General features: G+C 39.4%; 1 protein-coding gene across 3 annotated transcripts in view; it reads right to left on the bottom strand.

Moving 5' to 3' along the window:
* The window catches only part of mapk6 (mitogen-activated protein kinase 6), a 24430-nt gene extending 6393 nt beyond the window's left edge, over positions 1-18037 (bottom strand). Inside the window, exons 1-2 of one of the 3 annotated variants that reach the window (XM_051870039.1) lie at positions 17863-18037; positions 5049-6225 (exon numbers count right to left, since the gene is read on the bottom strand). In XM_051870039.1, the coding sequence (XP_051725999.1) occupies positions 5049-5603 (555 nt within the window). In that variant the 5' untranslated portion in view covers positions 5604-6225; positions 17863-18037. Of the gene's footprint in view, positions 1-5048; positions 6226-7712; positions 7880-9540; positions 9841-17862 lie in introns of those variants that run through there. The other 2 variants (XM_051870040.1, XM_051870038.1) reach the window with 2 other exon arrangements.

The following is an 18037-nucleotide window of genomic DNA, read 5'->3' as shown; positions in this document are numbered from 1 at the left end:
TGCGAGCTGTGTTTCCAGGAAAGTGGTTCCTTGCTAGCCTAGGTCAACGAAGCCCATCCACAAGTCTGTTCGGGGTCATTCCATCTATGCAGGTTTAATCTCAGACGAATAATAGCACAACTCTCCTCAACTCGCTGCAGGATATCATAAATCATAGGGCTGCACAATTAATCGAAATAAAACCAAAATCGTCATAAGGCTCAAAGGCTGCGATTTATGCACTGCGTGTTTTAGAGTGAAGCGTGAGACTGTGAATTTGGCTAAAGTATTTATATACTGCATGATTAATCGTTAAATCATTCATATTAATACAGAAGAACTGGGATAAAAGTTTAAAGTTCGGCTATAAACACTGATGTCTATGGAAGTGATCAAAATAGAACAAATCACCTTTTGAAAGCAGCTTGGCACTTCAAATAATGATTGCATAGATTACATCATTACTCCACCAGGTGACGACAAGTGACAATTTGCAATTTAATCATTAATTCAAGAGATTTATTCAAAAACGTTGATTCATCCAGTAATGAAACGAGTGAAGTATTTATGTGTGAGTCATTGAATCATTCATTCAAACCATTTTTTAAAAATAATTCATTCAGATTAAACATTTTAAATAGACGCCATCAATTAATATTGTGTCACAATCTCTAGTAATTTACATGTTATTTTGTTTAGTTTTCTGTTTAGAGTCATGGGAGATTGCAATCTGTTAAAAAAAAAAAAAAAAAAAAAAAAAAAAGTTTGATTCTCAATTTATCCAGAATCGTGAAGCTCTTACATATTAAATATTCAATTTATTTTACAGTAAAATATTACAATTGTAATATTTCATTTGTTTATTTTTATTATTATTATTATTATTATTAATAATAATACTAATAATAAACAAATTATGACACATTACACACAATAATTTAATAGAAAAAGCATGTGCAATAGCAAGAGAGATGCCAAGCACAAAAAGAAAAATATTCAAAATTAGGTTTATTTCCAGACAGCTCTGTCTGCCGTTTTTAATTGCCATTCCTAACAAATTAGAGAACATGTGCTTATTCAGGAATTGACAAGAACAAAGTCTCATAGGGTCAATGCAATACAAATGTCTGTGTAAATGCTTCTTGAGAAAGCCAGTCATGACACATTTTAGGCAACTCATTTGAATGTTAAATAAATCCACCCTCGCTGGTGGTGTGAGGTGGCAGATGACTCATACAGACCGTGAGCTGGGCTCCAAACCAAACAGTAAGAGGTTTAAATGTCAGACAGAACTGACAGACTCCAATCACACCTCATATTTATTGCCATTTGCTAAGGCAAGCATTACTATTGCTCAAAATTAGGGGGCTGTTTGCAATATGGACATGAATTGCACTTCAAATCACACAGCATAAGGGGAAAAAAGGTCTCACATTTTTATCCCTTATTTAACAAAAAAAAAAAAAAAAAAACACTTCACTTTGATCTTATATGAGAAATCAGGGTGTACATTTAAAAAAAAAAAAATCTTTCATTTCAGTTCTCAGATCATCGGAGGCCACAAAAGTAGGTCAAATTCAAAGTCTGGTGAAGGAGTGAGCTCAGACTGGTTTCAGAGCTCCCCTGTAAAATGAGTCAAAGTCAGAAAGCGCTGAGAGAAGTGAAAAACACTCTGGGCCCAATTTATGCCTCTAAAAGTCCCCCGTGTACAAGAAAGTCTCTTTTCACACCACATTTAACTTATGCACATGCGCACAATGAAGAGAGGGGAGCCCCTCTACAGCTCAATGGGGGGAAAACAGCCTTTGGTAAATCTGACAAAAACTCTAAAACCTCAAACGGCTGCAGAGACAAGGCAGAACAAGTCTGAACCCAATGACACAAACATCAAATGCAGGACTTGGAGGAGGACCAGAATCCAGAGTGCTCAGCCAAAAAAAGACAAATAGAAGAGAGGAGAGAGAGAAGAGAAGTAGGGGGTTGATCCCAGTGCACGTGAATTCCAAACATTCCTCAGACTGGGTCGGATTTCTAGAGCAGAGCATAAAAAGACCCTCTAAAAACAAGCAGCTGCCCTTTAATACAGGACTCTTACAATACTGAAGGGCTCACATTCTACACTTAATACTATTTTTTTCCTCTGAGGTCTACTTAATTTTAATTATGCTTTTTGCATTAAAAACAGTCATAGTTTTACATTTTTCCCCAGCTTCTTTTACCCTTACTAAACAGGCTATTTGCTACTGTACCTTTAAGACTTGTATTACATGTAAAAGACTGCAGTTGCTCCCCATGTATAGCACTCCAAATCAGTCATTTATGATGTTCCATTATAGTTTCGAAGGTAGTTGCCCATTTAGGTAGTAGTGGCTACTGGCTAGGGTTTGGAATAGTGGTCAACCAATATATTGGTCGATATCTGGCATTATTTGATTATTTAACAGATCAGCAAATAAAAATCCAGCAAACACAAATCGCATTACTTTCTTTCATACACAAAGCACATTCTGTCCAGTTACGGATGAATCATTACCTCTCCAAATCAGAGAAACCTCATTCAAACATTTCTTAATAACACTTTCACCAGATCTGGCGAGTACTGCCATGCTCCAAACAATGTTGTTTTTTTTTGTTTGTTTTTTTTTTTTTTTTTTTTTTTAGACAGAGCTTTGCTCATGTTTAGCACTTAAACAGCCTTTTTGAATTATAGCTTGCAGCTAGATCACATTTAGCTCTTCAAAACTGACCCCATTTGCATGGACAGAAGCCCTGTCCTACTGGATGCTGGCAATTTAAAAGACTGTCTTCACTGGATTGTCTTTTGAAGCAATACAGTACTTTAGTTGGATAAAGAGAAAAATGTTCCCCTATGCTAGAGCTGCATGATTTTGGATAAATTGAGAATCATGATTTCTGATTCCTAATTCTATTTCTGACGTACACCAAGAACTTGCGCTACTTCTGACAAGAGCATATGAATTTGTAATGGTTGCCTTGTTACGTCCAGTGTAGACTGGTGCAAAGCATCTTGACAACAGTCACATCCGGTGTAGACACACTGTAAGGTTTGCTTCCCTCAAACCTCCATACGCCACCACTAAAGTGCTGACTGCATGCGCCCTTTTTTAAAATCAGAATTCTGTCATTTCAAAACCTTAATCAGAATTTGCTATTTCCTTATACCTGTGTGTCTGAACAAAATAATTTGAGCACTATAAGAAACAAGTAGTTATCAAAGATAATTCAGCTATTAAAGATAACCATTTCTGTGGTGAAGAGGAAAACAATTCCTTACAAGATTACAAAATAAGGGACATAAGTCATACATGGATGGGTAAAAGCATCGTAAGACTTTCATGACCTACACTCTCAAATTCATTGCGCTCATGTGAATGAAAATGAATGAGCGGGTAAATTACTGTGCAAGTGTACTGAAAAATTAACTCAAAGAAAACTGTGGGAAAAGAGCATGCATGTTAAGTTTTCATAATACGCTTATTACATGTATACAGAAACTAGTGATGAACCAAAATGAATTTACCAAGACACCAACACTGAAAGTAAAGTTTTTATTTAGCCGCAAACTGAAAATGTATTTAATAATGAATTAAATTACATAATCAACAAAAGCTGTATATAAATATTTAAACAACTGCACGAGTTATATAAACTTTAATTATATATTGTTTTTACTCCAATTCGTTGTTGAAATATAAACCTTTAAACAGTGGCTGTAATAACTTCGCGACAGATGTGATACATTCTCAAATCTTATTCAGAATAATTTATGCTTTTTCTATGCATGATAAAGCCCAAAGTATACATATATTACGTGTACGCAAGGCTCAGCGCACAATGCACGTGACGCCAATTTTGTCATCAGAAGAGTACACACGTACTGTACACACACTGCCCAATTTTTTTTTTTAATTACTTTGTACGCGCAGGTCACACATGTGCATTTAATTTTTTTTGCGGTAATTAGTTTATCCACAAGGCGGCAACTGTGTCCTGGGGTAGTCGAAGAAAAACTACATAAAACAGAACAGACAGGAACGCATGCAAGCTACAGCGACAATGGAGGCCTACAAAGACGAGAGATTGTGCAAAGAGGTTGGAAAGTACCCTCATTTGTACAACTCTAGCATGAAAGAATACAAAGATATTTACATGGGTTGTAACTCGTGGCGAGAGACCGCTCAAAACTGCGCATGCGTTGAACGCCTGTGTATGCGTACAAGTCAAATTAAGTATAAATGAAGTACAAATGAAGTATACGGGCTTGACATGGTCAATGAATCTGATTTCTCAAACTTTCAAGTTCAAGTTGTCAAACCAGTAGAGCAGCTGAAACAGTAATTACAGGACCAGAGCCTGATATTGTCTCTCAATTTTCTTGTTCCCTGTAGAACAAACCCAGACCAGAGTATGTGTGGGTGAGTGACAGCAGCTATTCATAGACCTGAAGCAGGAACAGCTCTCTCTAAAAGGCTCGGAGGAGGCGTCGGAGTACATGTGTGAGAGATCTGGCTGGCATATGGATCATGTGAGTCAAGAGAGGAGAAATGATTACAAATTTGAGACACGTGTATGCTTGGATCCAGCCACAACCCCTAACTTCAGTGAAATTACCCCTCTACAACCTACTTGGAAAACTTCTCTCTCACACTCACACACTCTTCAAGCGAATGAAATGCATTCAGGATGTGGAGAAATACTGGACATTCAACTCTGATTCTATAAAGGAACAGCTGTGTCATTCTTTCATAATATTTCTGAAGTGATCCCGTCTGCTTCCTTTCAATACACACAAGACACAAACAACCGGGTATGAGGAAACTGCACTGGAAGTTAACGTATCGGAAAGTGTGTCAGAGAAACAGGAAGCTTGAGTTGTCATTTCAAGGACTGTGGCACTACTATTTACTTCCTGTGAAACAATGAATCAGTGAATGTAATAAAAGCTCATTCATAGCTCAGCCATACAAGACACCATCTGGATGGTTGTCAATGAGATGGAACAGACTTCAAACACTGAAAGGGATAAATATGAGAAGAAAAAAAAATACCTTATGGGAATAGTGGGGGTCCATGATACGGGCGAGTCCAAAGTCCCCAATTTTCAGTACCAAGTCCTCTGTGTTGACGAAGAGGTTGGCGGGCTTCAGGTCACGGTGAAGCACGTTTGCCGAGTGGATGTATTTGAGTCCTCGCAGCAGTTGGTACATGAACAGCCGTGCATGATCCTCGGACAACAAGCCCTGTTCCAGTACTTTACAGAGGTCGGTTTCCATGTACTCCTGTACGATGTACACGGAGTTGACTTCCGTCAGAGAGCTCACGTCCTCCGTAAGCCTCCGGCCACTGGGCCCAAGGGTTTCGAACACCTTCACGATGTTGTCGTGATCGAGTCTGCGGATGATTTTGATTTCGCGTAGTGCATGTTTGACGCTCTGAGGGTCAGTCAAGACAATCTTTTTCACAGCGACCCTCTTATCACAATCGGTGTCGACAGCGGAAAAGACCAGTCCGTTGCCCCCGTAGCCCAGCGGCTTCAGGTCCATGTAGCGAGGGCCCAGGTCGAAGCCGTGAATGTTCATAAGGCTTTCAAATTTCTCTGCCATTTTGCGGCCTAGAAGAGCAGCTCTGTGCAGATATTATAGCAGGAAGGATTTCTGATTTATATGATATGCAGCTGATCTTGAGTTACAACTACTAGAGCTAGTGGAGAAAGACAAACCTAAAAACACGAGGGGGGCACTCAAGCCTACAAAGACTTGAGCGTTTTCCCCGACCGACTGTTACAGCGAATTCTGAGAGATGCTGGGAACTGATTCGGATATGTTGCCAAGATATGTTGTCATATCTCTTTAGCAGCTTTTTGCGTAGTTTGTGGGAGATTTGTCTTTATTTCAATGTTTAATAGGGCACAATGGAATGAATTTGGAGGCCAATGTAATATCTTTGAAAGCAATTGAAATAATTAAAGTCACTAACTATAAAACCATCGTCACAGTGCAGAAATTTTCAGTGTATGACTGGCCCTGAGCAGCAGCATTATTAGCGGTCCAAGTGAATGGCGATAAATCTACTTTTTTTTTTTCCTTTTTCCTGTTTTAAGCACCTGATGTGTGGAAACCAAAAAGGGTTGATGATCTCAGTGAGACGATTCCTTCTCAATGATCAGGCGGCTCCAGCTCACCGCAGTCGCAATCAAAACTATCCTCCATTTTACACTGGGATACCCTGCAAACAGAGCAAAAAAAACAACCGATTAGCAACGTATCGTATGTCAAGCCCAAAACTCAAAGTTACGATCCTCATTGAGCACTTTGCAAATATGCTTTTCCTTTTCTATGGAGGAGACATTGGAAATTGAATGAATTTGATCTGTGTTCTGAGACCGTACAAAGGATTTTGAAGAGAATTTAACAATCTTGTCTGAACATATCGATTTAAAAAGGCAAGACCACGAGTACACAAAGAAATACAGAGCACCCCTTATTCAGTTCTGAACTTTCTGAATGAAACCGCTGCGGTAAAACGTTTGCAAAGTTATGACAGCCCTCTTGGGTAATGTTTCCTGTTTGTGAGTTTGAACCCCATCTCTGACGTCTCGACACTATCTGATGTCATGGGTTCCTATGTCTCCTCCCCATACTGTAAAAGACACCACAGTGATGGTAACACACATGTAATGGATTAACACGGGCCCCGGCCTGTGTCTGGAGACACAAAGGTTGGGGGTGATTCAGCCACGTTGCAGTAGTGTGTGAGGGAAATTATGGCCGACCGGCTGCCAACCATTTTGTTAACTGAAGAAGGGAGCCAACAAACACTGAATGAGTCCTTTACTAACATTAAACCAACACCCATAAGTTATATTTACACAATGACAAAGTGAAAGTGTGTTTTAAATAATTAACATAATCCCATTAAATGTTTCTGTTATGGACCCATCACATAAACTCATTTTAAGACATACTATGACAGTGTTTACTGCCACATTTAACACTCAAAAAGTAAATGTTAGGATTTTCCAGGAACAACTACAGAGATTAATTAATAATCCAATATTAAAGTGGATATTGTTGAGGTGTGATGATTTTATGAACAAAATACAATAACGAGGAGAACTAATAAACTACTGTTTTATACAAACGTGGTTTGTTTTTATTGCGGTTCAGTAAAGTTTAGTTAATCAGGATGTGTTTTTATTGGTCATTTTCGGTCCTCCATTTTACTGTCAGGCTACATGCTAAAGCTAAAACTGAACACCGGCTCAGAGTCGAAACACTGTTTCAATCCAAAAACTATAAAACAGATCAATAACTTAATAATAACAATAGAATTCCCATATATAAAAACAGCATAAAACTGACGTTAAAATGAAACAACCTATAAACAGCGGCAGGATTCACGTAAACACCAATTCTCCTTAAAACCAAATTTTAAAAAGATTAATAAACCAACAAATGGTTAAATCTAAACGTTAACATCGCATATTAATGTCTTACGTAGGAGTAAACAGTGTGCTCTGAAGATTTAAGTGTAAAATCGTGATGTTTTTAAGGCGCTTCATCGTGTTACCTGAACAAAGAAGGTTATTGTGCCGCGGCTGATCATCTCGCCGCCCTTCGCCGTTAAAATAAACCTTTTAACATACTAAAGTAGCCATATTTACACTCCAGACACGCTCATATATAAAACAAAGACATAAACTATGTACTTACTCTTCTCACGGGTGTCATGTATATTTTATTCCTAACCGTTCTTGGTCAGGTTTGTATGCGCTACCAGCGCGCTCTCCTCGCAGACTGCTGTGTGAAGCGTTTGTGTTGAAGCACTGTGAATAAGAGCTGCTACGCATGCGCATTGTGCACTTCTATTTCTATCCTTGTGGCGTGAAGCCCTGCTCTATGAAGCGTTACTACGCATGGGCTTTGAATGATCTTTGCACTCCTCCCGCTTATTTTATTGCTATGGAAACGGCGCAGTATTCAAACTTGATTCAGACTCCTTAAATTTAAACTCACTGCAATAACCATAACATCTATAAACTAGCTAGGCCTACTTGAAATTGTTAAACATGAAATTATGGGATCAACAATAAATTGATCACTTAATATTGTAATAGCTCATAAAAATACAATTCACGTTTTAAACATTTAGCAAAATTCCTCATCACAAAATATTTTAAACAAAGTCAATATGTTTAAGCATTTTATTTTGATTTTTTCTTAATAATATACTTGGTTTATATTTGTGTAGGCTATACCACAATCCTCCTTTTTTATAATTTTGGAAAACATTTTAAAAATCAACAACAATCTTACACACTGTAAATTAACCAAGTTAAGCTCTAATGCAGGTTCTGCTGCAGGGTGTCATATCTTCCCTGCTGAAAAAAAAACAAAAAACAATAAAAACCATCACAGAAGTTCTAATGGTTTCCATTACAAAAGTACAAATAATACCATTTTAAACATTACAAATCATCAAATGTTAACCATTATCAAATGGTTTCCAGTAGCATTGTTGCCAAGTTCACAGTTTTCCCACAGAACTGGGCTAAACTTGTTGCTGCGGGTTGATTTTTTCCCCCATGGTTTAAAGGTTTGACATATTGCATTAACTGTAATTGAATGTAATGCATGTATTGAAATGTTTTACATTCCACCAACAATAAAAATGCTGTAATTTCTGTGAGTGAGTGCCCTTTTGAGCTCCTTTATGAAAACAGTCAGACTATTTATGATTAGGCCTAGAAGTTAAAATTGTGTATAACATAACAGTGACTGTAAAATATGTATTTTAGGTATGGGTGTGGCATATGTTGAGATTTGATATTTGGATAAGGTAATTAGCTTGTTTTTGGGCTATTTTTGATTGGCCTTTGCTGGTTTTGTATACACAGATCTGGCAACCCTGTCCATTAGTGTGTTTTGTGCAATAGGCCTATTCCATTATAGTGGTTTTAACATTCATAAGCCAACAAATTATCAGTAGAGATCCACAGGGACAATTACAGTTTCCATCAAAAACAATACATTTTTGTTATTAGGCCTAAACTTATTTGCCTTAGTTGCTGTTTCAAGACAGTTTAATTCCAGATGCTGACTTTTACACTGCTCATCAGTGATAAAGCAGGGTCGTTCTGTTCTTTCCTCAGGTCGGTTTAGTCTTTTAACGTCTTGTAATTTTTAATGAATACGTCGCTGCTGACACCGGATCTGCCAGTAGGGGCAGACTGCTTCAGATCTCAATGTTCCCATCATTCAAGATTTATTGCCATTAAGCTGCTGCCCAAATAGTTCTGGGTATGTGGTGATGTAATTATTTTGGGATACATCTTGAACTTTCAGGGTAACTTACTGAATTTATTTATTTATTTAGCCTAGTTAGTTGCATTCTTCTTTTCACATGTTCACCTAAACTGCCCTTTAAAATCTTACGAGTAATAACAACAACAACAACAACTATAAAACATCATCTTTCAGGTTCTTATCTGATGTAGCCTACAGACAGCATGTTCTGGTTCAGCCGACCAGCTCTACTCACTGCAGTTGGGTCGATTAGTCGCTCTTCCCTGTTCCGTCACGCTTATTTCCAGAATGCACGTTATAATTATATTATCCCAATGCCTTCATATGGCTATAAGAAGAGGTCTGACCGCACGACGCATGATGATGCTGTAACATCTCCGCACACGAGCCGTCCAAAAGCCATCAGATGCCCACAAGCCTTCAAACTGATACGACAACGAACACGGTGTAAACACATTACATGCAGCAAAGTTGAGCTGCATGGGCCCGAGCAGAATAATCAGGACTGTATGTCCTGCGCCAGTGCTGAATGAATGGATGGATGCGGCGCAGCATCAGCAGCAGAGACGCGCGCATGTGAATCCCCATGTGCTCGCGTCTATGCCGCACTACGACTGCGCAACACTCTAACTATAGCACAGTGTGTGCCCTACTCATCATATATCACACAATGTATCATTAGGCTATACTACTGGTAAATGCCAGCAGAAAAAAAAACATAATTTTAGATTGCTGTCACAGTATAAATACAAATTATGCGTAAAATATTATTTTAATGCTTATTTAGCTAATTTATTTATTTATTTAATAAGGATGTCTTCTATAAAATACACTATATAGTTAACCCAAAAATACAAAAATGAAAATGGTCATTTATTCATCCTGCTGTTCCTTGAAACATGTATGATGAACATTAAAGGGAGTTACATATTCTAGTAAATGTGCATGCTGCTCCTTTCCACAAAATGAATAGATGGTGACTATAGATTTCATCAACCATCAAAAAGGACAAAAGTAACCCATACAACTTTTGCGGTATATTCTAAATCGTCTAAAACCAGCTTTGTGAGGATCATACTGAAATTAAAGTCATTATTCAGTGAAAATGTTCATTTTTGGAGCTTGAGAGCTCCAGTCACTATCCACTTTCATTGTATGGAAAAGAGCATCATGGACATTCTGCAAGATGACAATTTTCATTAGGTGTAATATCCCTCAGTGTCATATGTGTAACAGACGTAGCCTGGTAAGAGCTGTGTGTGTAAACCTCACTCCCCCGATCTCAAGAGGCGCTCTAGCGACTGACACTAAAGAGTGCGGCCTTTAGCCTCCTTGTTAGAGCACCCGACTCCCATGCCAGCGACCCAGGTTTGAGTCCCGCTTAGAGTGAGTGGTTTGAACAGGAGGGGTTACATAATGGTCCAAGAGATATTAACAAAAATATGTCTGAGAGCCCCCCAAATAACATATGCCCTCTATGTTTGGTCCAATATGTAGAAATCTATTTGTTGGTCTGTCTGTACCATGCATTCTAACCCCATTACTCTCTGATTTTATGATGGTTTAATATGTACCACATTGTAGGCCAAATTATGTACCTTCAAGATTGTGGCTTAAAGGAGCACTCCACTTTTTTTGAAAATAGGCTCATTTTCCAACTCCCCTAGAGTTAAACAGTTGAGTTTTACCGTTTTCAAATCCATTCGGCCGATCTCCGGGTCTGGCGGTACCACTTTTAGCATAGCTTAGCATAGTTCATTGAATCTGATTAGACCGTTAGCATCTCGTTAAAAAATGACCAAAGAGTTTCAATATTTTTCCTATTTAAAACTTGACTCTTCTATAGTTACACCACGTACTAAGACCGACGGAAAATTAAAAGTTGCGATTTTCTAGGCCGATATGACTAGGAACTATACTGTCATTCCGGCGTAATGATCAAGGAACTTTGCTGCCGTACCATGGGTGCAGCAGCCGCAATGATATTACGCAGCGTCTCTCCATGGTTGCAAGGCACGCTCCCTGTGCAAGCAGGGGGTCACAGGCGCTGTGTGATATCATTGCGCCTGCTGCACCCATGGTACGGCAGCAAAGTTCCTTGCTGCTGATGACGGAATGAGAGTATAGTTCCTAGCCATATCGGCCTAGAAAATCACACGATGTAACTACAGAAGAGTCAAGTTTTAAATAGGAAAAATATTGAAACTCTTTGGTCATTTTTTAACGAGATGCTAACGGTCTAATCAGATTCAATGAACTATGCTAAGCTATGCTAAAAGTGGTACAGCCAGACCCGGAGATTGGCTGAATGGATTAGAAAACAGTAAAACTGTTTAACTCTAGGGGAGTTGGAAAATGAACCTTTTTTCAAAAAAAGTGGAGTGTTCCTTTAAGTCTAAAATAAGGTACAAACTATATGTGGAAATATTAAGCGGTTACCCATCTCTGTGGCAATGTTGTGTAACTCTGAGACGTATTGTGTTACCCCTTATTAAAACTTTATGATGGAAGAGTTTCACACAGTCCAGTTTCACACCAAATGTCTTATAGGTCAGCCATTCTAGAAGCCCAAATCTACCAACGCAACACATGCATGACCTATGCAAACCTTGGTGGTTGTAGAGGGATTCATTTGAATAAAAATAAACACAAGCTAGTGGTGTGACTTTGTGGACTTTGTGTCTGCCTGCAGCACGTGGAAGGAGAACAGTAGGTGTTGGTTAACAGCTGGGGTGTGTCATTCACTCATACACATCAAACATTGAGGTTTATGTCCCTCTATGTCACCAGACTGTCTTAAACAAACAAATGCTCATAACCAACTTTCACAACCAAACAATAATCATTTATAAAGTGACGGCATTTCACAGAAATAACAAATGAGGTTTTTCCTTTTTCACCTTTGGATACTACCCGACAAAATGTGAACTTATCCTTATATTTAGCTTGTATTTCATAGTTATTTTATTGAATTAGAAAGCACCACTATTACATTTGGTAATACCTAGGATGAGTTCAAAATAACCCAAAGTATTAAACACCATTTGTGCCATGGACATCAATAATATCTCAAACCCTTCAGCTTTTTAAAGAGACCTATTTGTTAATTTTGTAAGTGGTTTGACTTTTTATAATTTTGTCTGATCTTCTGGACTTGAACTGAAAAATTCAGCCATGTTAAGGACTCTTAGCAGAACACTAGCAAGTAGCAACTATTCAAAAAAAAAAAACATATAACCATTTAGCCACGTCAGTAACATAATGGTGGCGAGTTTTTAAACACCTTTAATGCATTTTATGACTAGTTTATGTACTGCATGCAATATTTATACCCCAATTATCTCAAGTCAAGTCAAATTTATTTGTAAGCAGCTTTACAGAAAATCACAATATTAATATCTTAATATTGTCATGCCTTATAGTCACAATTAGCAGATTAGAGCTGGGTTATATAGTTTATGTTTTGTGACAATACAAGCAATCAAGCAAATAAGATATGTTAAATAGTATATATCGCCCTACACAAGTATACTGTATATATGCAGACAAAGTGGGACATACTTATATATCCAACTTTACATAAAGAGCTGGGTGATAATATAGTTACATTATGCAACAAAATAAAAAAAAATCAGGTAGGTGAGATTTGCTATATACTGTAGTATATATATATCGCTTTACGTGACTATATACTGTGGTGTCTGTCAGGAGTTAGTAAGCAGCAATGAAGCACACAAGACTGGAGCAACAAACTTCATCCATCTTGTTTTACTCCTTCACTTCCGTTCTCACACATTACGTCATAAAAAACAGTTCAGACTTCCCTTTTTCAAAATAGTAGGCCACAATATAATTTACTTATGAACACAAAAACATACAGAATAGAACATCAGAGTTGCACCAACAATGCAAACACATCCATACATCAGATTTAAGTGACATAATCATTCAACCAACTGGCTTACGAACATCATGTTTAGGTCAAGTGGTATGAGTGTGTGTGTAGTGAGCAGTATTCTCAGATGGAATTGATGGTGTGCATAGAAATGCAGAAAGATGGGAAGCATTCCATGTCTTTCCATCTCTAAGAACATATGTACCCTAAGTCTTTTGGCAACCATAAGAGGATCAGTAAACTTTCTGTCTCCCATTGGACATAACCTCACTTTATCCCCCTCATGGAAACTCCCTCCTGGAGTCAGAGCACCCCGTTTAGCATCAGTGTGCTTTTTCATTTTGTGTTGCAGCCGCCTAACCCTTTGGCGAACAGTCATGTCAATTGGTGGGTGCACAGGCGCAGATGGCAAATTTGCCTGCCTTAAAGGTACTGAAAGAGCGAAGTACCAGTTGCAGCATGTGGAGTGGCATGGTACACCTGGTTTCCATGGGTTATATTGCTGGATGGCCATTTGGACAGTGTGTTTGAGCACACGGTTGAACCTCTTTACAGCACCATTAGCTGCCGGGTAGTAGAGATAGGAATGATTATTCCTTCCTTCCAGAAAAGCAAATGGAAGCAGCAGATGTAAACTGAACACCGTTATCAGTAACAATACTCAGTGGATTTCCATGGCAGTTGAAGACTGATGACGGAAATTAAACCACAGAATCCGTAGTGACAGTGTGAGTAAAGGACACCTCAGGCCATTTGCTGTAATAGTCAGATATAGCAAACCTGCAGTCGCATGCAGCAGTGTCAAATGGCCCAAATATATCCACAGCCATTTTCTGCCATTGTCCAACTGGCAGTGGCACCGGTTGCAGAGGAGCAGAGTGTGACTTGACAGGTTTGTCATTGAGCTGACACACGTGGCAGAAATGTACAGCATCATGAACCTGAGCATCCATCCCTGGCCACCAATAGAGATCATGAAGGTGTTGTTTGGTCCTCACCTCTATCTGATGTCCTTCATGTGCTATGGAGACCAGCACAGATCAAAGATCAGCAGTTGCAATCGGACGTGAGCCTTGGAAGACAAAGTTGTCCTTAACAGACAGTTCCAGACGCAGTTTATAATAAGGCAACAACTCACTGTCCAGTCCCTTGGGTAAAGGAGGCCAATCATTGGAAATCTGTGTATGAAGTTTGGTTAGAACAGCACAAGAAGCACATGCAACATCAACATCAGCAGCAGACAGAAAAGCAACAAACTTCGCTGAAACAGTATGACCTAAGAACAGCAGACTGGTTTGCCGGAAACGACACTTGTCTTTATTGAGCTGCTATCCAGCAGCTTCTAGTCATTGTAAGACCCTCAGTGCCATATGTGTAACGGACGTAGGCCGGTAAGAGCTGTGCATGTAAACCTCACTCCCCTGATCTCAAGAGGCGCTAGAGACTGCGGTCTTTAGCCTCCTTGTTAGAGCACCCGACTCCCATGCCAGCGACCTGTGTTTGAGTCCCGCTTAGAGCGAGCGGTTTGAATGGGAGGGGTTACATTATGGTCCAAGAGATAGTAACAAAAATATGTCTGAGAGCCCCCAAAATAACATATGCCCTCTATGTTTGGTCCAATATGTAGAAATCTACACGTGTTTAATCAGGAAGAAGACTCTCCGCTGAAACAGTATGACCTAAGAACAGCAGACTGGTTTGCCGGAAATTACACTTGTCTTTATTGAACTGCTCCAGCAGCTTCTAGTCATTGTAAGACCGCTTGAAGTACTTTCTTATACATAGACATGCCATGTCCGTGGGTGATAATGTTGTCCAGGTAATTTTCAGCCCCTGAAAAGCCAGTCAAGATGAGGGTCATCATCTTCTGAAATGCCACGGGTGCTGAAGCCAATCCTTAAAGAACACAACAAAAACGTAACAGTCCGTCGTGAGTAATAAAGGCTGTGAGATCACAACTGTCCTCATGCAGCGGCACTTGGTAGTAAGCATTTGTCAGTTTGATGGTAGAGAATACAGTAGAACCTTTTAGTGCAGAGAGTAGTTCATCCATGTGTGGCAGTGGAAAATAGTCCACAATCATGGCTTTATTTGGCTCTCTGTGGTCAACACACATCGTAATTTTACCTGACTTTTTTTGCGTAACAATAATTGGTGAAACCCAAGCAGAGGCATCAATGCATTCTATCACCCCAATTTAATTTCTCTGACACAGCACTATGGACAGATGACAGAAGTTTTTGATACACAAGTGTGATGGTTCATCAAGCTTTACGCGGTGTATAACGTTTTTAGCATATCCAAACTCAGCAATAGTGAAATAAATGACTGGCACAGGAGAAGCAGGCACAGGAAGGGCAGTAGGAGGCAGGACTTGATTGTTTTCAGTCCTCTCATGCAGTGCAGACATTAGGTCCCTCCCTATGAGTGGTGTCCCTTTGTCCACAATGAAGAACGTCATGTAGGGAAACATTCGCTGACAAACATCCAACCACCGGAATTTGGGCTTTTGTATATGTCACAAGTCTGGCTTTGGGTTGCGATAGCACATTGTTGCTGAAATGGCATGCATAAGTGATGTAGGGCAGGAATGATATGGAACACCCCATGTCAACCATCAAATCCATCACACAAGTCTGTGAGTCGGTAGTAGATACAGTCACTGTGTAATGCTGTAAGTACAAGCTGAATATTCAGTACAGTAATTTCTGATAATTAAATTTCAGTTTAGCATAATGTCCGATCTTTTTACACTTCCTGCATGTTGCAGCCATCTAGTTCACAGTGTTAGCTAAGTGTGCCTCCGATCCACAGCGAAAGCATGACTTCCTCTTCCCCACCTGAGCAGAATTAAAAAATTCATGATGACGGTTTCCCCATTGTTCTGCGTTTTACTGTGTGCTGCACCGTTTGTAGGGGGACGGTAACTTGGCGGGAATTTGAAATGGATTTAGCCAGATCGGCAGCAGATTCAATCTGGCTTGCTATAGTAATAGCTCTGTCCAGTGTGAGATCAGTTTCTAGTAAAAGTCTCCTAAGTATTCGTGGGCTAAGCACATTCTCTACTAACTGAAGACATGGCGTTCAGCTACTATGTTAGCTTTTGGCACGAAGTAGGCTTTCAGTGCATCCTCTGTTTCCTTATACATCGTACCTGCGTTAGGCAATGAGTATAAAATCCGTTGTCCCTCTGTGCCAAGGCAGTGAAGCAGTACAGCTCTCCATCTTTCATCTGGCCAACATCCCATGTGGCATCAATAACCTGAAGATCATTTTCAAAAATCTGCAACCATGTGCTGAACGTCATAGCAGGCTCACCAGGGCAAAGCATGAAAAAACTCGGGAAAGGCACGTTAGCCATTTTCATGACCAATGATAGCAAGAAAAAAATGCCCAATCCTTGTCGCCAATTTGCGGTGTCTGTCAGGAGTTAATAAGCACACGAGACAAGAGTAGCGAACTTCATCCATCTTGTTTTACTCCTTCACTTCCGTTCTCACACATTACGTCATACACAACATTTCAGACTTTCTTTTTTAAAATAGTAGCCCACAATATGATTTACTTAAGAACACAACAAATACTGTGTGTATGTGGATACAGTTGGATATAATATACATCCAACTTTGTATAAAGATCTGGCCGATAATACAGTTTACATTTTGTGATGATATAAACAATCACACAGCTGAGATTACCACAATTTGAACAAAAAAAATCAAAATAAATGTGTAATGTTTTAAACATTTACACACCATTTAACATGCTTTTTTATGCAAAATAACTTCCAGTACAGTAGTTCCCTTGGGGGCCATCTGGGGCCACTGATCAAGGGCACAATGGCCTTCTATAGTTCCTGGGTCACCGCTACTTGGCATCAGCCTGCAACATTTGTGTTAAAGCAGCCCAGATCACTACCACACTGACACCATCACAGTTAATTACATAACCTTTGGGTGATTGACACCTCCATCCTGCAGTTTGGAGAGAAATTGATCTTAGCTGTCACATGAGTCACTGAGAAACTACTGATCAAAACAATAAAACTGTAGAGGAATGTTCCATGATCTATAGTTTACATAATCCAGTGAGCCAGTTATTACGGTCCACTGAGCCTCCTACACCCTCTCACGACTCTCCTTGACGAGCGCCTGCACCACACACTTTGTTTACCGTTTGTGTGCACATGCTGTCTAGAGTTTTATTGGGGGAAAAGCACTCTTCAATTCAAATAGTTGATTTTTGTGCCCTATAATTACGTTACAATGTACCCAGGGCCAAATCTATCCACTTAATGATGTTCAAATGAAGCTGTGCTGTAAATTGTAACTGTGCAGGTTTAGGGGTCACTGATGCACTTCTGGTAATGAGAGTTTTGAAGCTTCGCTATGCACAAGTGAACCATGCCAGGACCTTCTTGTCACTCCTAAATCCTGAAGCTGTCCGTGTGCACCCTGTTTCTGGGACCTTTCCCAACCTGTCATCATAAATCGGTCCCGAACATTCAGTGTCTATATTACATGTCCTCAAACAGAGAAGGATGCCAGGAGAAAGGTCTCTGAAAGTTAGTCAATAGTCTTATAAGAGTCACTGTGGTAGTAATAATCATACATTAAGCAGCAAAGTTCAGCAAGTTAAGTCAGGTAAGAACAGGTAACTTACCATGGCTGAATTCATCCAACAACTGTTGGGAGCACATTTTTAAATCAGCAATCCATGCAAAAGTGTCAAAGAAGTAAAAGGATCCAAAAAGACAGTATCCAGCAGGGAGAGGTTAAAAGCAGGTCGAGAGAGACAGCCAGAGAGGGTCAAGAGTGGTTGTGGTGTGGAGGAACAC

Source organism: Ctenopharyngodon idella, chromosome 18 (genome assembly GCF_019924925.1).
Source record: "Ctenopharyngodon idella isolate HZGC_01 chromosome 18, HZGC01, whole genome shotgun sequence".
NCBI lineage: Eukaryota > Metazoa > Chordata > Actinopteri > Cypriniformes > Xenocyprididae > Ctenopharyngodon > Ctenopharyngodon idella.
This window is presented reverse-complemented; position numbering and strand designations above follow the sequence as displayed.